Source organism: Fundulus heteroclitus, chromosome 8 (assembly GCF_011125445.2).
Source record: "Fundulus heteroclitus isolate FHET01 chromosome 8, MU-UCD_Fhet_4.1, whole genome shotgun sequence".
NCBI lineage: Eukaryota > Metazoa > Chordata > Actinopteri > Cyprinodontiformes > Fundulidae > Fundulus > Fundulus heteroclitus.
This window is the reverse complement of record NC_046368.1, coordinates 27315977-27334139: the sequence shown is the minus strand read 5'-3', so window position 1 is coordinate 27334139 and position 18163 is coordinate 27315977. Positions and strand designations below refer to the sequence as shown.

General features: G+C 42.6%; 2 protein-coding genes across 4 annotated transcripts in view; one reads left to right on the top strand and one right to left on the bottom strand.

The window, feature by feature from the left end:
• ap3b1a (adaptor related protein complex 3 subunit beta 1a) overlaps positions 1–2586 on the bottom strand; it is an 88188-nt gene extending 85602 nt beyond the window's left edge. For both annotated transcript variants that reach the window (XM_036140497.1, XM_036140500.1), the window contains exon 1: positions 2261–2586. In XM_036140497.1, coding sequence (XP_035996390.1) covers positions 2261–2391 — 131 coding nt within the window. In that variant the 5' untranslated portion in view covers positions 2392–2586. The remainder of the gene's footprint in view (positions 1–2260) is intronic.
• Positions 2587–4014: 1428 nt separating this feature from the next.
• LOC105918763 (secretory carrier-associated membrane protein 1) lies at positions 4015–17785 on the top strand. Of its 2 annotated transcripts, none has more exons than XM_012853919.3 (9): positions 4015–4258; positions 8754–8831; positions 10935–11042; positions 11967–12078; positions 12358–12486; positions 14807–14966; positions 15054–15155; positions 16896–17013; positions 17103–17785. In XM_012853919.3, the coding sequence occupies exons 1-9, from the start codon at positions 4229–4231 to the stop codon at positions 17250–17252; spliced, it is 987 nt and encodes a 328-aa protein (XP_012709373.1). In that variant the 5' UTR covers positions 4015–4228; the 3' UTR covers positions 17253–17785. The 2 variants fall into 2 exon arrangements, with proteins under 2 accessions (XP_012709373.1, XP_035996388.1); XM_036140495.1 differs by lacking the exon at positions 4015–4258 and adding an exon at positions 8014–8227.
• The last annotated feature ends 378 nt before the right edge of the window (positions 17786–18163 follow it).

The following is an 18163-nucleotide window of genomic DNA, read 5'->3' as shown; positions in this document are numbered from 1 at the left end:
CACGTGACTACTCAGCGCGTCCGCCATATTGGGTGGCAGTCGTTTCGCACCGTTGACCTGCGTTGTATGACGCCTTAGGCAGTATTGGAAGTGAACAATGGGGAAAACGTGTTTAATGGTTGGTTGCACGGCCCGTGGAGGTGGAGATCAACGCTCTTTCTATCGCCTACCAGCCGTAATAGTGAATCAGTGTGAAAAAAAAAAAACAGCTGTCTGAACAACGCCGTCACCTATGGCTGACACGGATATCCAGGTCCGATTTAGACGGTGTTAAGCTGGAATACGCCAGAGTCTGCGGTGCTCACTTTGTCACAGGTAATTAACTGTTAAGTATTTAAAACATGTAAGAAGAATATATTAATAATAGGGCTTGGGCGTTATGACTTATTACTTTCCGCGGCTGTCGTGTTGACTGCCTCCGCCGCCTCTACTGCCTATTACTACCGCATACTGTACTCCCTCTCTCAGCCGTGTTTTAATTTGATTAATTTCACCTTAACTTGATTTCAACCATGGTAAACCGTTGCTGTATTGTGGGCTGTAACAGCGCAACACATGATCGCCATGGGAAAAACATAGAAACAGATTAATTTTCCACCGCTTTCCTGCCTGGAGGCGCAACCACGGAGAACAACTGTTAGCGATAACAAAGAGTCGTCGGCTCGCTTGGATCGCGGCTGTAAGTCGACCGATCATAACTTTCCACAGTATACCGATGTCAATGAGAGTGTGTTCTAAACCTTTGAAACACATAGCAGCTAGTTAAAAGTACATTACATGCGCGAGTGGTTGTTAGCGCTAACGGTTAGCATGAGCCAGAGCCCGGCTGAGCGCAGCTTACCTTTGAACGAGTTACAGAGATAAAGAGATCGTCGGCTCGCTTGGATCGCGGCTGTAAGACCGAACATAACTTTCCACAGTATCCCGATGTCAATGAGAGTGTGTTCTAAACGTTTGAAACACATAGCAGCAAGTTAAAAGTACATTACATGCGCGAGTGGTTGTTAGCACTGGCGGTTAGCAGCTACTAAACTAGCATGTGCCAGCCCGTCTGAGCGCAGCTTACCTTTGAACGAGTTGCTGTGTTCCCACTGTTTGCTGGCTTTATGATCTGCAGCTCCTACCGGCGCCAATACGGTAAATACAACTTAATTTTGCACTGGTCATTGTTCTGCTTAAATAATTAAAGCCGCGAGCGGCGTCGATCGGCCTTGCAGCCAAGCGCCTTCGCGTACCGCCCGCCAGCGCAACACATTTGCAACACATTTGCGTCGGATTGTTTACATTTTTACCATCTTATTAAAACTCACCCGTCCACGTATGATGGCGATTTCCTTGATGTACATAACCAGATGTGAACTGGTTGTGAGCCTCTAGATCCTTGTAAGCTCTCATTTCCTCAAGAGTGTGCAGAGGGTTTTCACTGAACACCAGGTAATGCACTATGTCGCCGTGCTCTACATTTGGCCAATCATCTGGATTACGGCTAAACAAGGCACCGTGGAGGGCATACGGGTCCATATGGTCGATCACGGAACATTTCCTCAGATATACGTCCTTATCTGGTCGCTCTAGCGTGCTGGCGTACTTATCCATTCGCGATATGATAATACGTGTAAGACAACTAGAGATAAGGAAGTGTGCCACCCAATATGGCGGACCGGAAGTTGGCCAGTGACGTCAGTGAAAACACCCTATTGAGCGCAGAGCCAGTCAAAGGAAAAGTGGGCTGATTCCCATCAATGGCCGGGTTGTTGGTGCAACTCTGCTGTGTTCAGGGACAGAATGAGGCCAGAGAGGCGCATCATAACTTGAACTGTTGCGATAAGACACAAGAACACCGGAAGGGATCATTAAAAGACACAACAGTACCCAAAACTAACAGGAACTGACCCCTGATCATATATGGTCATGTACCTGATGGTGGATGACCAAGAGCCAAAGTGGCTGCAGAACCTATTGAAGGCAAATGTAGGAACCTAATAAACACATGAGCTCCAGAACAACAAATGACCAGCATCAACCTCCAAAGACACAAAAAGAGGCCTGCACACAACCAGCGCTGTGGGTGGAGATCACAAGACAGGTCAAAGGTCATGAATGATGTCGAGCCACGGGGCCAGCTAGCAGTCCGCTTTTTGTTGATGCTGGCTGGCCGCTCAGGTTGGGAAACAGCTGCGCGGCGTTAAGCACAAACCTCTGAAACTAAAAAAGAAAACTGGCAACTATGCGGAGGGGGAACACGTGGAGTTTATCTCACTTTTTAAAGTCGGAACTGAAGAGTCCAAAGGCAGCCCCGGTGCCGGAGGAGGTCGGGGTGGTCTCCTGCCCCGCTTCCACCGCAGCCTCCGCTCCTCCTGGCTGGTCGTTGTACAGCGCTCCCGTCGACATGACTTGGCTTCCACGCAGCTGTGCGAGGGGGAAATTTACTCCGCGTCCCGTCGGAGCTGCAGACTTCTCATTGACTTGTCGAGAGGGAGAGAAAACGTCCGCGCAGCGTCGCCTTTTACAGTTCCAGAAGGGCTAAACTTCTTCCAGATTTTTCACAACTTTTTTTTTTTTGCACGCAGAAGCGGAAGTGTGAGTTGGACAAGCGGGCGTCACATGACGGGGCTTCAGCTGCAGGTTGACCATAGATGTAGAGCAACCAGAAGCTGATGCTGCCGAAGCGACATACAAAACCCCTTCTTTGATAGCGCTCTAAATCAAATGAATAATTGCATTTAATTACATTAAAAAATTTGAAATCACAAAAATATTAAGTGAAATAAAAGCAGTTAAAATTTACCAAATGTAATTTCACAGAGTTGGAAAAAAAGGAAAATCAAATGTATAATTGAAGCATGTTTCAGTTGAACATTTTTTAATTCTTGAAATCTGTCCAACTCAATTCTAATAAAACCTCACAAAAGAAAAATTAAAGTGATTAAAATGTGAAGCAGCAGGACCAAACGGAAAATTCAAAGAAAAAGCCTCGATTCATTTGTTTATAAAAACACATATTAAGAGGCATGTAACAATGAAAGGAACATTCAAATGGCAAAATATTTGAACGATATATATGATTAATATTTTTGACATAGGTCAAATCATACCAGAACTAGTCATTTAATGAGTGTTCAAGATTTACAATAAAACAAAATTGTTTCTATTGTGCAGAGGATTCCATTTCGGTTGAGCAACTGCTAGAAAACAAGCTACAAGTAGCTAAACCTCTGCATCACGAAAAAACAGAACTCAAAATAAATATGTAGTTGTTTTTTTTTTGTCAGCGTGTTCATGTTAAACTTCCCGCATATCTAATGGGTCTAGTTCTACGCCTGAGACGCCGCGAGTTCATCTGTTGCCAAGGAAGCGACAGAGACGTCCTAACCTATCAAGTGCCTTTCATGCTTCCTTTGGTGAAATAATATCAACTCTTAAAATCTTAAATCAAACTGGACGATCTGATTGACAACATTTGTTGTGTTAGAGTTAATTTAACATTTGTTAGCCCCGCCCCCTACTCGGAGAGCAAGTGGTCTGAAACAAATAGTAAAATAATGATAACACGTGTTGTTTAAAACTCCATAATACACATTAATATTACACATACCTATTAATAAACTATTAGTTTCATACATGTTATACATTTCTTTTGAATTCGCACTTGATACATTTGAGTAATCGTTAAAAGATATATATATCAAATTACTAAATTGTGACACCTTTGGGAATATGGTATGGAGGACCAATCCATATATGTGCTTCAATCTTGTATGTTAACATTTTTTTCTTTCATTGAGGCACCGAAAAATAATAAAATGAAACGCTGAAATATTTCTAGATAAAGGGCAGACGTCGCGGCAACTTTTTCATGCTGCGTGGAAGATAGTAAAGGACGAGAATTGCATTTAAATTGTGATAGAAGCGAACATATTTTTGTTCGTTTTACGTCGTCCTCCTGTGCGCCGTGACGTTTCAGCACTTCCGCCTGACGTGTCCTCGTGTCACGCACGCTGATCCAGTGGCCCCTCCTCCTCCTCCTGGAGACGGTTTCTGGAAACAGTCAACGCTCTCCTTCACCTCCACCTGTCAGCTGGTGCGTCGGCTGCCTCAGAAGCGAACGTCAGCTGTCGGGTTCCTAAAAAAAAAAAACACCGAATCGCACCAGAACCGCCGACCCATTAGACGGAGCGAACGGAACCGACGCGACGCTGTCCCAACAGCAGAAGTCAGTAAAAAAAAAATGTCAGAGTTCGACAGCAACCCGTTTCAGGTAACACTGCCTTGCTAAGTTAGCCGCTGTAGCTTTAGCTGCGGCATTCATACAACATTTAGAGCGGTGTGTTTGGCGACACGTAGTCCGGAAAAGTCCGGTTCTGCCTGGGTTCTGTGGTCTGGAATAAAACCGCTTCTATCCAGTGGGCTCGGTTCAGTTGTCGCTTTACGTTAGCCGCTGCAGAATAGGGAAAAATATAAAGCAGATGTTAGCTCTGACGCGAACTAAAATACGCACTTTAGTTTATGTTTTGTTTGTTGCGTTGACTTAGTGAATGGTTCATTTATGCACTGTGTTATATGTTGGTATATAAGCTATACGCGTTATTAAACACTTCAGTGACGCGTATAAACTGTGAGCTACGAGGTCATATTAGTGGTTCTTTGTAGATAAATGTCCTGTTTGTCTCAGCTGTCTGACTATGCTTCTGTCTAATGGGGACAGCACGCATTTGATCATGCGCTCTTTGGCCTCTAAACCCCTGCCAGTCATACCTAATGTTGTAAACAAGATGCACACAGCAGCAGCAGCAATCATTGGGCATCTTTGGTGGAAATGAAACCCGAAGCTCTTTAAAGTAAAATCATCACTCCATTAAGTTAAAAAAACACCCAATGATATAATTATAAGGCAACAGGAGTAAGATTTATTTATTTATTTATTTATTATTTACCGTGCGCAATCATTAACTACTTATGTTGGGATCAAAGGAGACGTACAGCTGGATGTGTTGTGAGAGGAGTTGCTGTATAAAGGGGAAAAGACACTCTTCTGTTTGCATTCCCTCCATAGTTTAGGTCCTTATTTTAACTCTGACATAAAAAAAAGGGGGGGCCGATATTTCCAAATCCAGCAGGTTCCATAACAGACAGAGGTTGAGAGCTCTAGCAGCTTTGCTAGAGTCCGTCCAGTCTATCCGCTTTAGGTCTTGCTCTCTTGTAACCTGAATGAACAGCAGACACGTCTCATCAGGATGTAGAGAATGCAGCCTACCCGTCCGTATTTTTCGGACCATAAGGCGCACTAAATATTCTTCTTAAGTGTGTAATATCACTCCGCTCCTTCACGTACACGGCTCTCTGAGAGGGAGAGCTATCCGTCTCTATCGGAAGGACAGAGTAGTTGGACTACACTGCCCTGTTTCTAACATACGTTCAAAATAAACTTAAACGTTTTACCCTTCATAGTTGAGCGTTCTGTTGCCTACATTTCTTGTGGGGAATTCCTACAATTCCCAGACTTCCTGCCAGTGGGACGAAGCGGCGGAACGAATGGTAAAATGTGTGATTAGCTAGCTGAGCTCCTAGAGCCGTCTCTCTAACCATTTCTAGAGAGGGACTGTGATGCTGCACGTCCTTGGGACCGCCTGCTTGGAGCAGCTCAGTGCATCAAGCTCGGTGTCACATATAAAACAGTTCGATATAAAGACTTCTTACCTCCAAGCAGTTTATAGTGTGACACCGCGTACGTGGTCGTAATATTTCAGCTCTGCACGTAGTACCTGTATGCAGAGTCTGCCTTGAGTACATGCAGACCTCCGCTGAGTGAACTACGCCCGAATATGACGGGGCCTTTACATGAATGCACTTCTAATTCAGACATTACAGTCAGGCATTACAGCTCAGGGGTCCAGTCAGGCAGTGACATAGTGTACCGTAATGCTCCGAATATCCATTGAGCGGAGCGGCTAAGTCACTAACCAAAGTCATACTTACACATTTTAACAGATTTTAGAGCGCATTGTACCACATAAACTTGGTCAGTAATCATAATTTTAATCATATATATAAGCCGCACCATCAGTTTTGGAGAAAATGTAAGTGTGTAAGTGTGCCTTATAGTCCGGAACATACGGTCATTTTAAATAGCTCCTAACACGTCTGTGTTTCCTCCGAGTTCATATTTACCTCACTGATGTTAAAAATGACTGACTTTGAGTCTTCGTCCCTCAACAACATCAACGACAAGGAAGAGTCTTGTTTTTAAGCATGTCAGAATACAATCCTCGTCCCAGTACCCATGTTTGCAACACTGGATTCAGAAAGGCCAGCTTGGTTGCACTATTCTATAGAATATTATATTCTGGGTGCCATGCATGGGAATTCTGCCTGCTATCAATACATTCGGCCTGTTGGGTACCCTTTGACTTTCCTAGGCACTTACCTTTGATGCATTTATTTATTTATTTATTTTTGATGGGTTGCTGAAGCTAGAGGTAGAGCATGGGGACGTTGAGCTTTTAAAAAGAGGAGAATGGTAGTAAATCGTCACGACATCACCAGAATATTAGCCAAAATTATCACGATAAAATGTAGCCTCCTTTTACCTGATGGGTCCCAGGATGAAAGGATGGACTTTCACCCAGCCAATCAGCTGTCACCGCCAGCCAGGCTGCAGTCGTTGTATTTTTGGCCAGCAGACAAATTCTCGGTATGACGTTATATAAATGGTATGAGATGAATAAGGCAAAGGTATTAAATAAAATGATTAAATAAGTGAAATCATTATTTAACCTACTTTATTTTCATCCGAATGAAATTACTTGCGCTGGTCCTCAGGGTTTCCCATAGTATGGAAATCCGGAGTAAAATAAAAACTGCATTATCCCAGAATATGCAGAAAAAAACTTAACACAAATCTACAACATGAAAGTACTAATTATTACTACTGCATCATAAATAATATGAGTAAGATTGATGCTTAGATATAAAAATGTTATCTGTAACCATTGTTAGAGGTAGGAGAGTTAAAGCTGCTAAACCTAGCATAGCTTATTGTGCAGAATATTGTCTCATTTGACTGTTTTACTCTTTATAGGGTGACTCAGAGTAGAACAAGCTGCTTAGTTAGTTGATTTAGCTTGAAGCCGCTTAACAAAGATGATGCCTGTAGCTGGAAAGCTATGGTTTTAAAAGGGGTGGCTCTCCTTTAGCCCCTTCTGTCTGACATTTTCACAACCAGAAGTAGCTCAATATCTAAGAATTAGTCTTTCCTGTAAAGCGAGGGCAACGTGCAGCATGTTTCTTTCAGCCTGCTGGCCAGCAGTGCACATCTCAGGAACGGCATGACAGAAGATTGGCTTTAATTAGCCGTCTAAATAAATCGGTGCGTCTAACGCGTATATAAACCCAGGAGGAGTAAATCATTCATGGCCTTCACTTCCTGATCTTACCGGCGATCCTCTGCTCTCCTGCCTCCTTTTGGTCCTCTGCTGGCTCGTGGACCATTTTGCCCGGGGAGCGATGGGTCGCCTGCTCCCTTCTTGGAGCGATCATCAATGCTTCATAGCATCATATGGTGGCATTATTGGCGACATATGGGACAAATTTGCCCTGCAGGCTCTCGACCGTTTTGTCCTATTTCTCAGAAAGTGACCCAATTGCAGAGACGAGACTCTGGTTTCAGTTTTTAAGACGCAGATATCGCCTCCGACCTCTCTGCAGATTGATGAGATGCAAAATATGGTAGAAACATGTGAGCAGGGGGGGTTGATCCCACTGGGAGGTTTGTGCACCTGTTTCTGCCCTTTTATTTTCCAGAATTGGTGTCGGCCTTATAGCCACGCGTACGTGCTGATTATTCACAAAGAAGACCTGCAGGCTCTGGGATCAGTCTTCACAGAGGCTGGCATGCAACAGGCAAAGCGGGCTAGATTATCTTTTGATGTTCCCCACAAAAAAAACAAAAAACCTCAGTTGATATGCATTGCGGCCGAGGAGCCGGGCAGTATTAAATTTTAAGCACAACGTACCCTGAAAAATTAATGAGCCCGCTCCGGTGACGACTCGTTTGCATGTGTGCGGCAGCGGAGAGGAGCTGCTCCGAGACATTTAAGAGTCGGAGAGAGACATCGAGAGGACATCGGCGAGACCGGATAAGGGTTGCGCTTCAGGAACAACGCAGATTGGATGTTTATCCCCAGCAGCCACTCGGATGAGATTAGTGCGAGGCTAACAGCAGCTGATGGTAAGCTTATTAGAACAAAAATGTAGGAAGATATCTTCAGCCGTCGCCTGCAGGAAAGGGGATTTTCGCCCAGAGCCATATACGTATTTCTGCCTCTAATATACTCAGAGGCTGTCAGTTCTTGGCATTTATGAGTTATGATTGTCTTGCGATTCAAGAATCAGCTGTTTCGCCGCGAGAAGCAGGTGTGAGCTGCTGGTATGGATGTCTCTTTATCTCTGCCTGGAGCGGCCAGAAGGATTGGCTCTCCTTCCTGAACTCCAAGGCTGCACTATTTTTAGCCGCTGTGTGGTGAAAATTATTGGGATTATCCTTTCTTTGGTAGTATTGAATTATAGGCTTGTTCTGGTTGAATAAAGAGAGCTCCCCCCCCCCCCCCTGTTTGTCAGAGTAATACTCTCTCGCGGTGTCATAACTCTTACTCTCGTAATTGCAAATCTAATATAAAATGGTGCCATTCAGGTTTTTTTTTTTGGTCTTGTGAATTTAAAGCATCGTCGCGTGAAAACATTTGATTTTGTTTCAGGATCCATCGGTGACACAAGCAAGGCAGACCGCCTCTGCAGGGATGGAGGAGTACAACCCCTTCGCAGATGCCACACCAGTGAGTCCATGCACGCTTTATCCTGGAGCAGCACCACACGCTGCATATATGCATAACGGGAGAGATTTTTATTTTTTTTTTATCTGAGCTGATCCGTACATTTCTTATGGTCGCCTGTTTCGATGGAAAAAAAAAAACAGTGAAATCCCTGTTCAAATGAATTTGGCAGTAGCTGCAGTGTAACCTTGTGAAATCACAAACAGGAGTAAGATCTCTGTCGTTTCAGGGAACAGAATCTGGAGGCAAGATTAAATCAATTCAGGGGTTGTCTGATAACTATTACTATTACTGTCATAACATGCAATAGTAGCGGAAAATGATTTCCAAGCGCTGGTGATTGGAGAAGCTGTTTCTGCCTGGAGAAATATGGGATGTTCTTTGATCATTTCTAGTTCTGAAAATATGTAAAAATGAGAAGAAATTCTTATTCTCAATTTTCTAAATAACGATATTGTAATAATGTTCAGTAAATGCACTTTTTACCTTGATGTACATTTAAAATGAAATTATTTGTCTCTGAATTTGAACATTTCACCAATCATTATTTTGGTTTAGACTCCCTGACTAAATGCTCTCGCATTGAAAAACCAAAACACTGAACTGCAGAAAATGGCTTTTTGCATAAAGGCGAGCTAGTTTTAGCGCCACACCAGGCTCTGTACGTCCTGTTAAAAACACATGAATAAACCTGGAGAAATGTTGAACACAAGCAAAATACCAACAGCTGTAAAACAACAGATATTTTATCCCTTGGTTTATTTAAATGATAAATATTAACCATAAAATAATTTATTTTAGACATTCTAATGGTTTCCTGGTAATACTTTTAGAAGACTTCATCAGATTAATACATTTTAATGAGAGTTTGAAGACTGAAAACTGAAAGCAGGTTTTCTGGAAACGGCTGTTGGATGTATTTTAGACGTTTAAATCGGAGCGCAGACTTTAAAAACCTACATAGATGTTACATATTAAAAACAGGGACACAAACAGGATCAGATTATCTTTAGACATCATCTATTTTTTACTGAACACTTCCTAAGTGTGTAATCTCCGCCCCTCCGTGTACACCGCTCTCTCTCTGAGAGGGAGACTATCTGTCTCTGTTGGGAGGACAGAGTAGTTGGACTACACTGCCCTAGTTCTAACACAAGGCTAAAATAAATGTAACTTTTATACTGAATTAACTTACTTGGTTTATTGTTGCTAGGGCGTACTGCGGGTTGCCTTTGGATGAATGCACTTCTAGTTTCAACATTACAGTCAGGCAGTCTTGTAGACAGCTCAGGGGTCTGATCAGGTAGTGACACAGTGTACCGTAATGCTCCGAATATCCACTGAGCGGATAAAGTCGTACCTACACATTTTAACAGATTTTTTTAGTGCATTGTACCACATAAGACCAGTCAGTAAGCACAACGGTAATCATATATAAGGCACACCATTAATCTTTGTGAAAATGTAAGGATTTTAAGTGCGCCTTATGGTCTGAAAAATGCAGTACATTTTCTTTTGCATCTCAGGGTGTTTTGGTGCAAACAGCAACTTGCTGCCGTGTACATTATGATCAGCAATACCATTCAGCTTTGTTGGTTTTCTTCTTTCTTCATCATGGTGACTAATTAACAGATCAGCATGTTGAACATTTGAAGAAACATTAACTTCCTCATTCTCTCTCGTAGCAGTTTGTCTCTGATGCACTGCAGGAATTTTTGCCATGTCACGTCAGAGTCTGCCGGTGACAGCAGTGAACATGTGATCTGAGAGGTTGCTTCCTTTGTCAATTTCCTTTATAAATTTAAAAATGTACAACTGAACATTTAATGCATTTTTCCACCATTATTATTTTGCACTGCCAACATTGAACTTTTCAAATTAATTGCCTTTTTTGCACCATTATCTTTGCACTGCAAACATGGTTGAACATTCTTCTGCACATGTTTTTTTTTAAACTGTTACATTCTTATCACTGCTGCACTCTATATTATTTTATTTCAACTGCAATCTCATTACATTATCGTAAGCTGTATGCAACAAAATTGTTTCGTATGCACGCATATAAAATGACAATAAAGTTGTCTAAGTCTGTCGCTTCCTTTGCAGAACCCTTTAAGTGTGGCAGCCAGGACTGCAGGCCCCGCGGTCAGCACGCAGCCGGCCATCATGAAGCCCTCAGAGGCGCCTCCAGCGTACTCGCAGCCTCAGGCACAGGTACGTACTGCAGGAAAAAAAATGTTTCTGAAGAGGACTACAAGTCATTGTGAGAGTAGCTCAAGTCCCACAGCTTATTTATAAGAAACTGCTGCTGACTGTTCTTGTGCTTTTGGATCAGTAGTGGTGCGCGTGTTGGACCTCAGACATGGAGCTCTTCAGGGTTTATTATGTAGCTTGTTGTAGAAACAGATCCTTAGTGGCTGCTGCAGTCAGTTGAGAGCTTTTGACCACCTACCTCTTCAGGAATCTGGTGCCTGACATTGATGGCTTCTTCTTTCTATCACCTCCAGGTGGATTTGCCACTATTCCTTTTAACTTTTGACCTGCAAACTATTCTTCCACCTATAACTAGGAAAAACGGGGTCTTCTCTATCCTTTTCCTTGCCTGTGCAATACACTGATCTGTTCTAATATTCTTAACATGCAGGAAACAGTCTGGATATGTGAGCTTTTCTTTTTAAAGCGTATGTGACGCAGCTGAAGAGGCCCTAGCTTGGTGGGACCAGGTGTAGCTGAGTCCACAGCTGATATGCAACAGCGTGCTCTTATGAAAGCTGAGGCTGCACTAGTTCTTAAAGGTTGTATTCGGTGTTGAATTTGGATCGAATGCTTGTAATAGTTTTATTGAGCTGTTGAAACTGTCTTTGATTGCATACAGCTTTTGAATTTTGCAACTAAACCTGAATTTCCAACTAGTTTCTCTGCAAGCGCTGATGGAAGCTGGATCTGTCTGTGTTTGGGCTTTCTGGCCCAAACAGCCAGAGGCACATCCCTGCTGCTCTTGCAGAATATTGCAGAACACAGCAAACCCACGGGTGATAACATTCATAACAGGAAAACAGGGGCTTATTTCTGCAGTAGAAACAGAACGACCAAAAACTCTGCGGCGCGTCCTTGACTGCTTCCTTGTTGTGCTGGCAGGAGCAGACGGCAGCAGCGGCAGAGCTGCTGAGGAGGCAGGAGGAGCTGGAGCGCAAGGCCGCAGAGCTGGACCGACGGGAGAGAGAGATGCAGTCCCTCAACACCTCAGGAGGTTAGAATGAGGGATCAACACAGCAAAACTGATTTTTACCGTCATACTCAAATGTGTTCACCAAACATTTATCTTCCACTCACACTGCCTCTCTTTAGCACCAACAAAGTGATTGTCATCGAGCTATTGCTGAAAACTTGGCATGAATTTGATCACCTTGTTACATTATTTTATACTATTGTTTTAGGCGTTTGCCTAAAGGACCAGGCTTTAAAACTATTCTTTTATTCATTATTTTTAGCCTTTAATAAAGTCTGAGTAACTGACTGATTCTTACAGGAAGGAAGAACAACTGGCCTCCTCTCCCTGGGATCTTCCCCGTGGGACCGTGTTTCTACCACGACATCACTGTGGACATTCCTGTAGACTTTCAGAAGACGGTCAAAATCATGTACTACCTCTGGATGTGTGAGTAACGTCTCATCCTCATCGCACTTACAATGACTTGCACACTTTGTCACGTCACAACCACAAGCTTCAGTGGATATAATCTGAATTTTATGCAACAGACCAGTACTAGATTGAACCAAAGGAGGCATTTGTATTTAACCCCCTTTATACTGATACCCATAAATAATTCCCTAGTGGAGTCCACTATATGTGACTGCATCTCATTATAAATCCAGCTGTTCCACGACGGCCTCAGAGGTTTATTAGACAACAGTGGAGAACAAGCAGCATCACGGAGAACAGAGAACCATGTAGGAAAACCAGGGAGAAAGATGTGAGGAAGTTTAAAGCAGGGCTGGGTTGTAAAACAATATCACAAGCTTTGAATATCTCACTGGGCTCTGCTCAGTTCGTCATCTGAACATGTAAAGAGTATGCCCCAGCTGTTAACCTACCAAAAGATGTCCACTTAAACAGAAAAGCCTTTATGGAAGAGTCAGCTGAATTTTTGAAAGAAAACCATAACTCCTCCTGTTTGCAGTCAAACGGGACTAAAACTGAACTTTCTGGCCTACATGGAAACCTTTATATGTGTCTGAAAACACTGCTGGTCATTACCCAGGTGATGCTGTCTAGAGCTGATTGGAAGATGGATGGAGCTAAATACTGGGCTTTCCCACAATGCAACCCTTTAGAGGCTGCAAAAGATGAGACTGGGGCGGCGGTTCAGCAGCGCAGCGACCCTAAACACAGCCAGAGCTGTTATGGGAAGTTTATATTAAACTGTTAGAATGGCCTAGTCAAAGTACCCAAGGCTAATTAAGAATTTTTTTATCAAGACGAAACAATTATTAATAAGTTATTAAGTACTATTATTATATAAAGTAAACAAAGAGTCCCAATCAAATAAATCAGAGTATATGTTTATATTTATTTACTTCCAGATGTATTTATTTCAGAATGGTTTTGTTTGTTTTGTATTAAAAAATAAAAGCCGCTGAATTGCATGCTTTAGTATGTATATATCTATCTATCTATCTATCTATCTATCTATCTATCTATCTATCTATCTATCTATCTATCTATCTATCTATCTATCTATCTATCTATCTATCTATCTATCTATCTATCTATCTATCTATCTATCTATCTATCTATCTATCTATCTATCTATCTATCTATCTATCTATCTATCTATCTATCTATCTATCTATCTATCTATCTATCTATCTATCTATCTATCTATCTATCTATCTATCTATCTATCTATCTATCTATCTATCTATCTATCTATCTATCTATCTATCTATCTATCTATCTATCTATCTATCTATCTATCTATCTATCTATCTATCTATCTATCTATCTATATATATATATATATATATATATATATATATATATATATATATATATATATCGAGAGAGAGAGAGATTTATTTCATTTGGACATTTATATATTTGATGCAATATTTATTAACAACAGTATTTAATTAATTTTGAACGGAACGGCACTCCATTATGTTGTTTGCAGATATTCTTCAAGCAATCCTGCTGAGCTTAAGCTAATTTGAAAACTCTGAATGACTTTCACCTTCACTTCTTAACAATAAACCTCTTTGTCAATCACAAACAGCCCCAATAAAAAGAAACATGGGAGTTTGGGCGTTTGGGCTTGTAAAATGGCAAAACAAGGAAAAGGTTTATACCTCTGCAAAGCACTGAATTGTCATGAATCCGTGTTTATCCAAAAGCACATAGTAGCACACAAATGAGAGAAATGGAGGGTTATTTACATTAATTGAGACATAAGGTTTATATTATGGGAAAAGACTCGTAGTCCGGGTAGTCTTCACCTCCCCTGGTAACTTTAACAGTTGTTTCCTTGTGGGGGCTTACAGTCTGTATGTCGGGGGATGAAGGGCTTCATTCAGTAGCCACATGACAAACGCGTGCGGTGAGACCATGTGGTCTACTGAAGGGACTGGGTCACACGGTGGCAGAGCCAGCCCTTCAAGAGAACAGCTCAGATTCATATCTGCTGCTTGTTTAAGCCAACGGTACAAAAGGCTGATGAGGAGCAGTGCGCTAACCAGCAGCCTTGTGCTAGAATGCACACCGTGACGTGAAAACCCAGCGTCAGCCAAACTGCTGGGACTCATGGAGCGAGTGCTAATGAAATCTGGATCTTCCCTGTTCTGTTTCCCAGACCTGCTTGGTGTCACATGTTGAAATATTAAGCATCTGTTTGCTTCACTTCTATAGAGGGCTTGCAGGCCGCAGTCACAGTGACCTGCTGTCCCAGTTTACTCACTCACTGCTCCTCTCCTGCTTTCAGTTCACGCCGGAACGCTGCTGGCCAACCTGGTCAGCTGCCTGGCCTGGTTCTGCGTGGATACGACGCGCGGAGTGGACTTCGGCTTGTCCATCCTCTGGCTTTTGCTCTTCACGCCGTGTTCTTTCGTCTGTTGGTACAGACCGCTTTACGCAGCGTTCAGGTGAGCAGATCAGAAAGAGCAACACTACGGGGCGACGCTTCTTCAGACTCACTCACCTTTCTGTCTTTGTTTTTATTCTTTCTGCAGGAGTGACAGCTCCTTCAGGTTTTTTGTCTTCTTCTTTGTGTACATCTGTCAGTTCGGCGTCTACGTTATCCAGTGCATTGGGATTACTGGTTGGGGCGCCAGGTGAGGCAATAAATACAGTCAAACTTTCAGCTCACACAGCGGCTTTATGCCAAAAGGAGAATTGTCAGAGGAGGTTTTGTGTAGGGCTGCTGCCATCTAGCATTTTAGAAATGAAGTATTTTTCAGATTAATGACAAGTTGTATTACTTCCTGGGGTATTTGGATATGCACACAATGTGCTGCAGCTTCACATGCTTCTTATCAATTGAAATAAGTGTGCTTTACTAAGTAAAGCCGGCTTTTAAGTTAACATAAAACTGCTCTGACTATTAAACTGATGAATTTGAGTGGTACACTGCAAAAACGGAACTAAAATAAGTAATATTCTCTTAAAATAAGTGTATCTGTCCTTGATCTGAGCAGGTAAATAAGATGATCTGCCAATGGAATAAGATTTCAACACTTAAAATTGGAACAATTCATCTCCATCATCTTATTTCAAGTGCAGTATATCTAATTATCTTATTTTAGGGGTCAAAATACTCATCCCATTGGCAGAAAATATTATTTACCTGCTCAAATCAAGGACAAAAACACACATTTTAAGAACATTCTACTTATTTTTAGATCCATTTTTGCAGTGTAATTGTGACTTTGTGGTATTATTAGATGTAGCGATTGAAGCAAGATCCAGCTGACCAGCTCAGTTCATAAACTCATTTGTAGCTATAATCCTGAATTACGCCTGAGGCGCCACTTTTGTACTTTATTTAGGGCTACGTTGAGACCCACATGCTGCCCCGTTCATGCTAGACTCAGCCTTTAATCTGCAAATTCAGTCTTTCACTACATTGTTTCTTGCATTTTAATCTGAATTTCAACCACTTAGTCCGTTCCATTGTTAGCAACCTTGGTGCTCCAACGTTTCAAACTGGCTTTTTTAATTGCCGTTAATGGGAGAAGTGCATCATTCTGGTTGTTGTTCTTCCTGCTACAGAGACTTTAAAATTTATAAGCTTAAATTCATTTTTTTTTTTTATTGAGATTTTGTAGTAGACCAACACAAAGTGCATGATTGTGAAATGGAAGACATTCTTTAATCAAAAACCACTAACTAAAACCCACTGTGACCGGTTGCCTAATTATTTCTAAAATCCATCTATGACCGAACAAAACATGGTCGTCCACCAACACCAACGGCCGAAGCTGATCATGATTGATGGGAGGGTGGATGGAGCGAAGTACAGGGCAGTCTTGGGAGAAAACCTGTTAGAGGCTGCAAATGTTCACCTTCCAGCAGCATAGTGACCCTAAACATGCAGCCGGAGCTACGATGGAGCTGCTTAGATCAAAGCAGTTTTAAGTTCACACCTAAATCGGACAATCTGGCAAAACTGGGAAAACTGCTGTTCTCATCCAGACAGGTTAGGCATAAAGGTGCGTACATCTATTTTGTAAAGATCTACAGGCACACATTTGGCTGAAGACGTTATTTGTCGGATCATTTTGCTTCTACTTTACAGTAATGCACTTCTTGGCGTTGGTCTGTTACATAAAATCCCATTACATGATTGTGTTTTTTATGTGGCAAGGTGTAAAAAAAAAAAAAAAAAAGTTTGAAGGGTATGACTACTTTTGCAAAGCAGCGTAGTAACCTGAGTATTTATGGCAGTGAATGGTGTTTTGGTTTCAGAGCTAGAATGACGAGTTACGGGCAGAGAAAGAAATGTCCCCATGCAGCCGTGGAGGGGCTTTGAAAGCATTTTGTCTCTGTGCTGTGACGGTTTTCCTGCCTTTTAGCGGCTGGATCTCCGCTCTGACTGGCCTGAACAAAAGCATCCCAGTGGGCATCTTGATGATCGTGGTTGCAGCGCTCTTTACCTCTCTGGCCGTCCTGTCACTCATCATGTTCAAGAAGGTAAACCCAAAACAAATCCACCCAACGTTCGGTTCCGACATCCGTTACAGTCTGACTCGACCGTCTGGTTCTTCTCGACCCCGACTCAGGTCCACGCGCTGTACCGCACCACCGGCGCCAGCTTCGAGAAGGCCCAGCAGGAGTTCGCCACCGGCGTCATGTCCAACAAGACGGTGAGAACGGCCGCCGCTAACGCCGCCTCCACGGCCGCACAAGGAGCGTTCAAAGAGCAAGTGTAGTCGACACCAGAGTCCAGTCCTCCAGGCCCCTCAGTGAGCGCCAGCAGACAGAACTGAGGAGGTGTGTCAGAGGGCGCTGATCCAACAACCATCCGTGTTCTCAGCGAGAAACAATCAATGGACCAACCCTGGGACCTCCTCGCCTTCGCTGCACTCTAAGCACTCAACCAGCGTGGCCCACTTGCTCTGTGTGCGTTCCTGTATATGTGTGCATGTGTGTGGCCAAGTTCCTACACGTTTGTGTGCCTTTTTTTTCGAATGTTCGCTGTTGCCTGTAGGTCAGGGACAGACTCTTATGCAGATGAGCCGACGCTCTGAGGTCTTCAGGGCGTTTCCCTCCATTAATCACTTTTGGATTCTTTGACCTCTCATCTAAATCACTTGTTCTTATCTTAATGATTTTGTTACTGGGTTAAAAAAGAAAAAAGCTAAAATGTCTAATGGTATTTTCAATCTATGCTAAAATCAAAAGGTGCGTAATTTAAAACCACTGGCCCCTAGTGGAGTGACCCTGTATTGCTAAAAAAAAAAAATGAATGCTGTGCATTCTAGGTCACCGTCTAGCTTCCTGCTGCTTGCTTTCCTCCCCCAGACTATCATAATACAAAGTTTGTTTCCTTCAAACAGGTTCCTCACCCACAATCTTACTCTCCCCAAACAAATCTCTAGGCTGTTTGTCGCTGCAGGTATATTCCTGTTGCGTTTTTCTCCATCTATTGCCATAAAGAACAGTGAAATCAAATGGAAAATCTAGCATCTGGAGCTGTAGTGGAAACACGGCCCTCTAGATGGCAGTGTTGTTCAGGCAGCCAATCACTACTATCCATCCATTCAGTACTTCTTTTCATCCTCAGTCATGTTCAGGGGGTGGAGCTTATCACCTGTTTACCTTCTGTTTGATAGCTTTTGAT

What these genes read in the sequence shown, in the direction of transcription:
- LOC105918763 (XM_012853919.3), top strand. Translation starts at nt 4,229, where the DNA reads ATGTCAGAGTTCGACAGCAACCCGTTTCAG. An exon ending in CCTTCGCAGATGCCACACCA is followed by an intron (nt 8,832 to 10,934) that starts GTGAGTCCATGC and finishes CTTCCTTTGCAG; the next exon opens with AACCCTTTAAGTGTGGCAGC. An exon ending in CACTCATCATGTTCAAGAAG is followed by an intron (nt 17,014 to 17,102) that starts GTAAACCCAAAA and finishes ACCCCGACTCAG; the next exon opens with GTCCACGCGCTGTACCGCAC.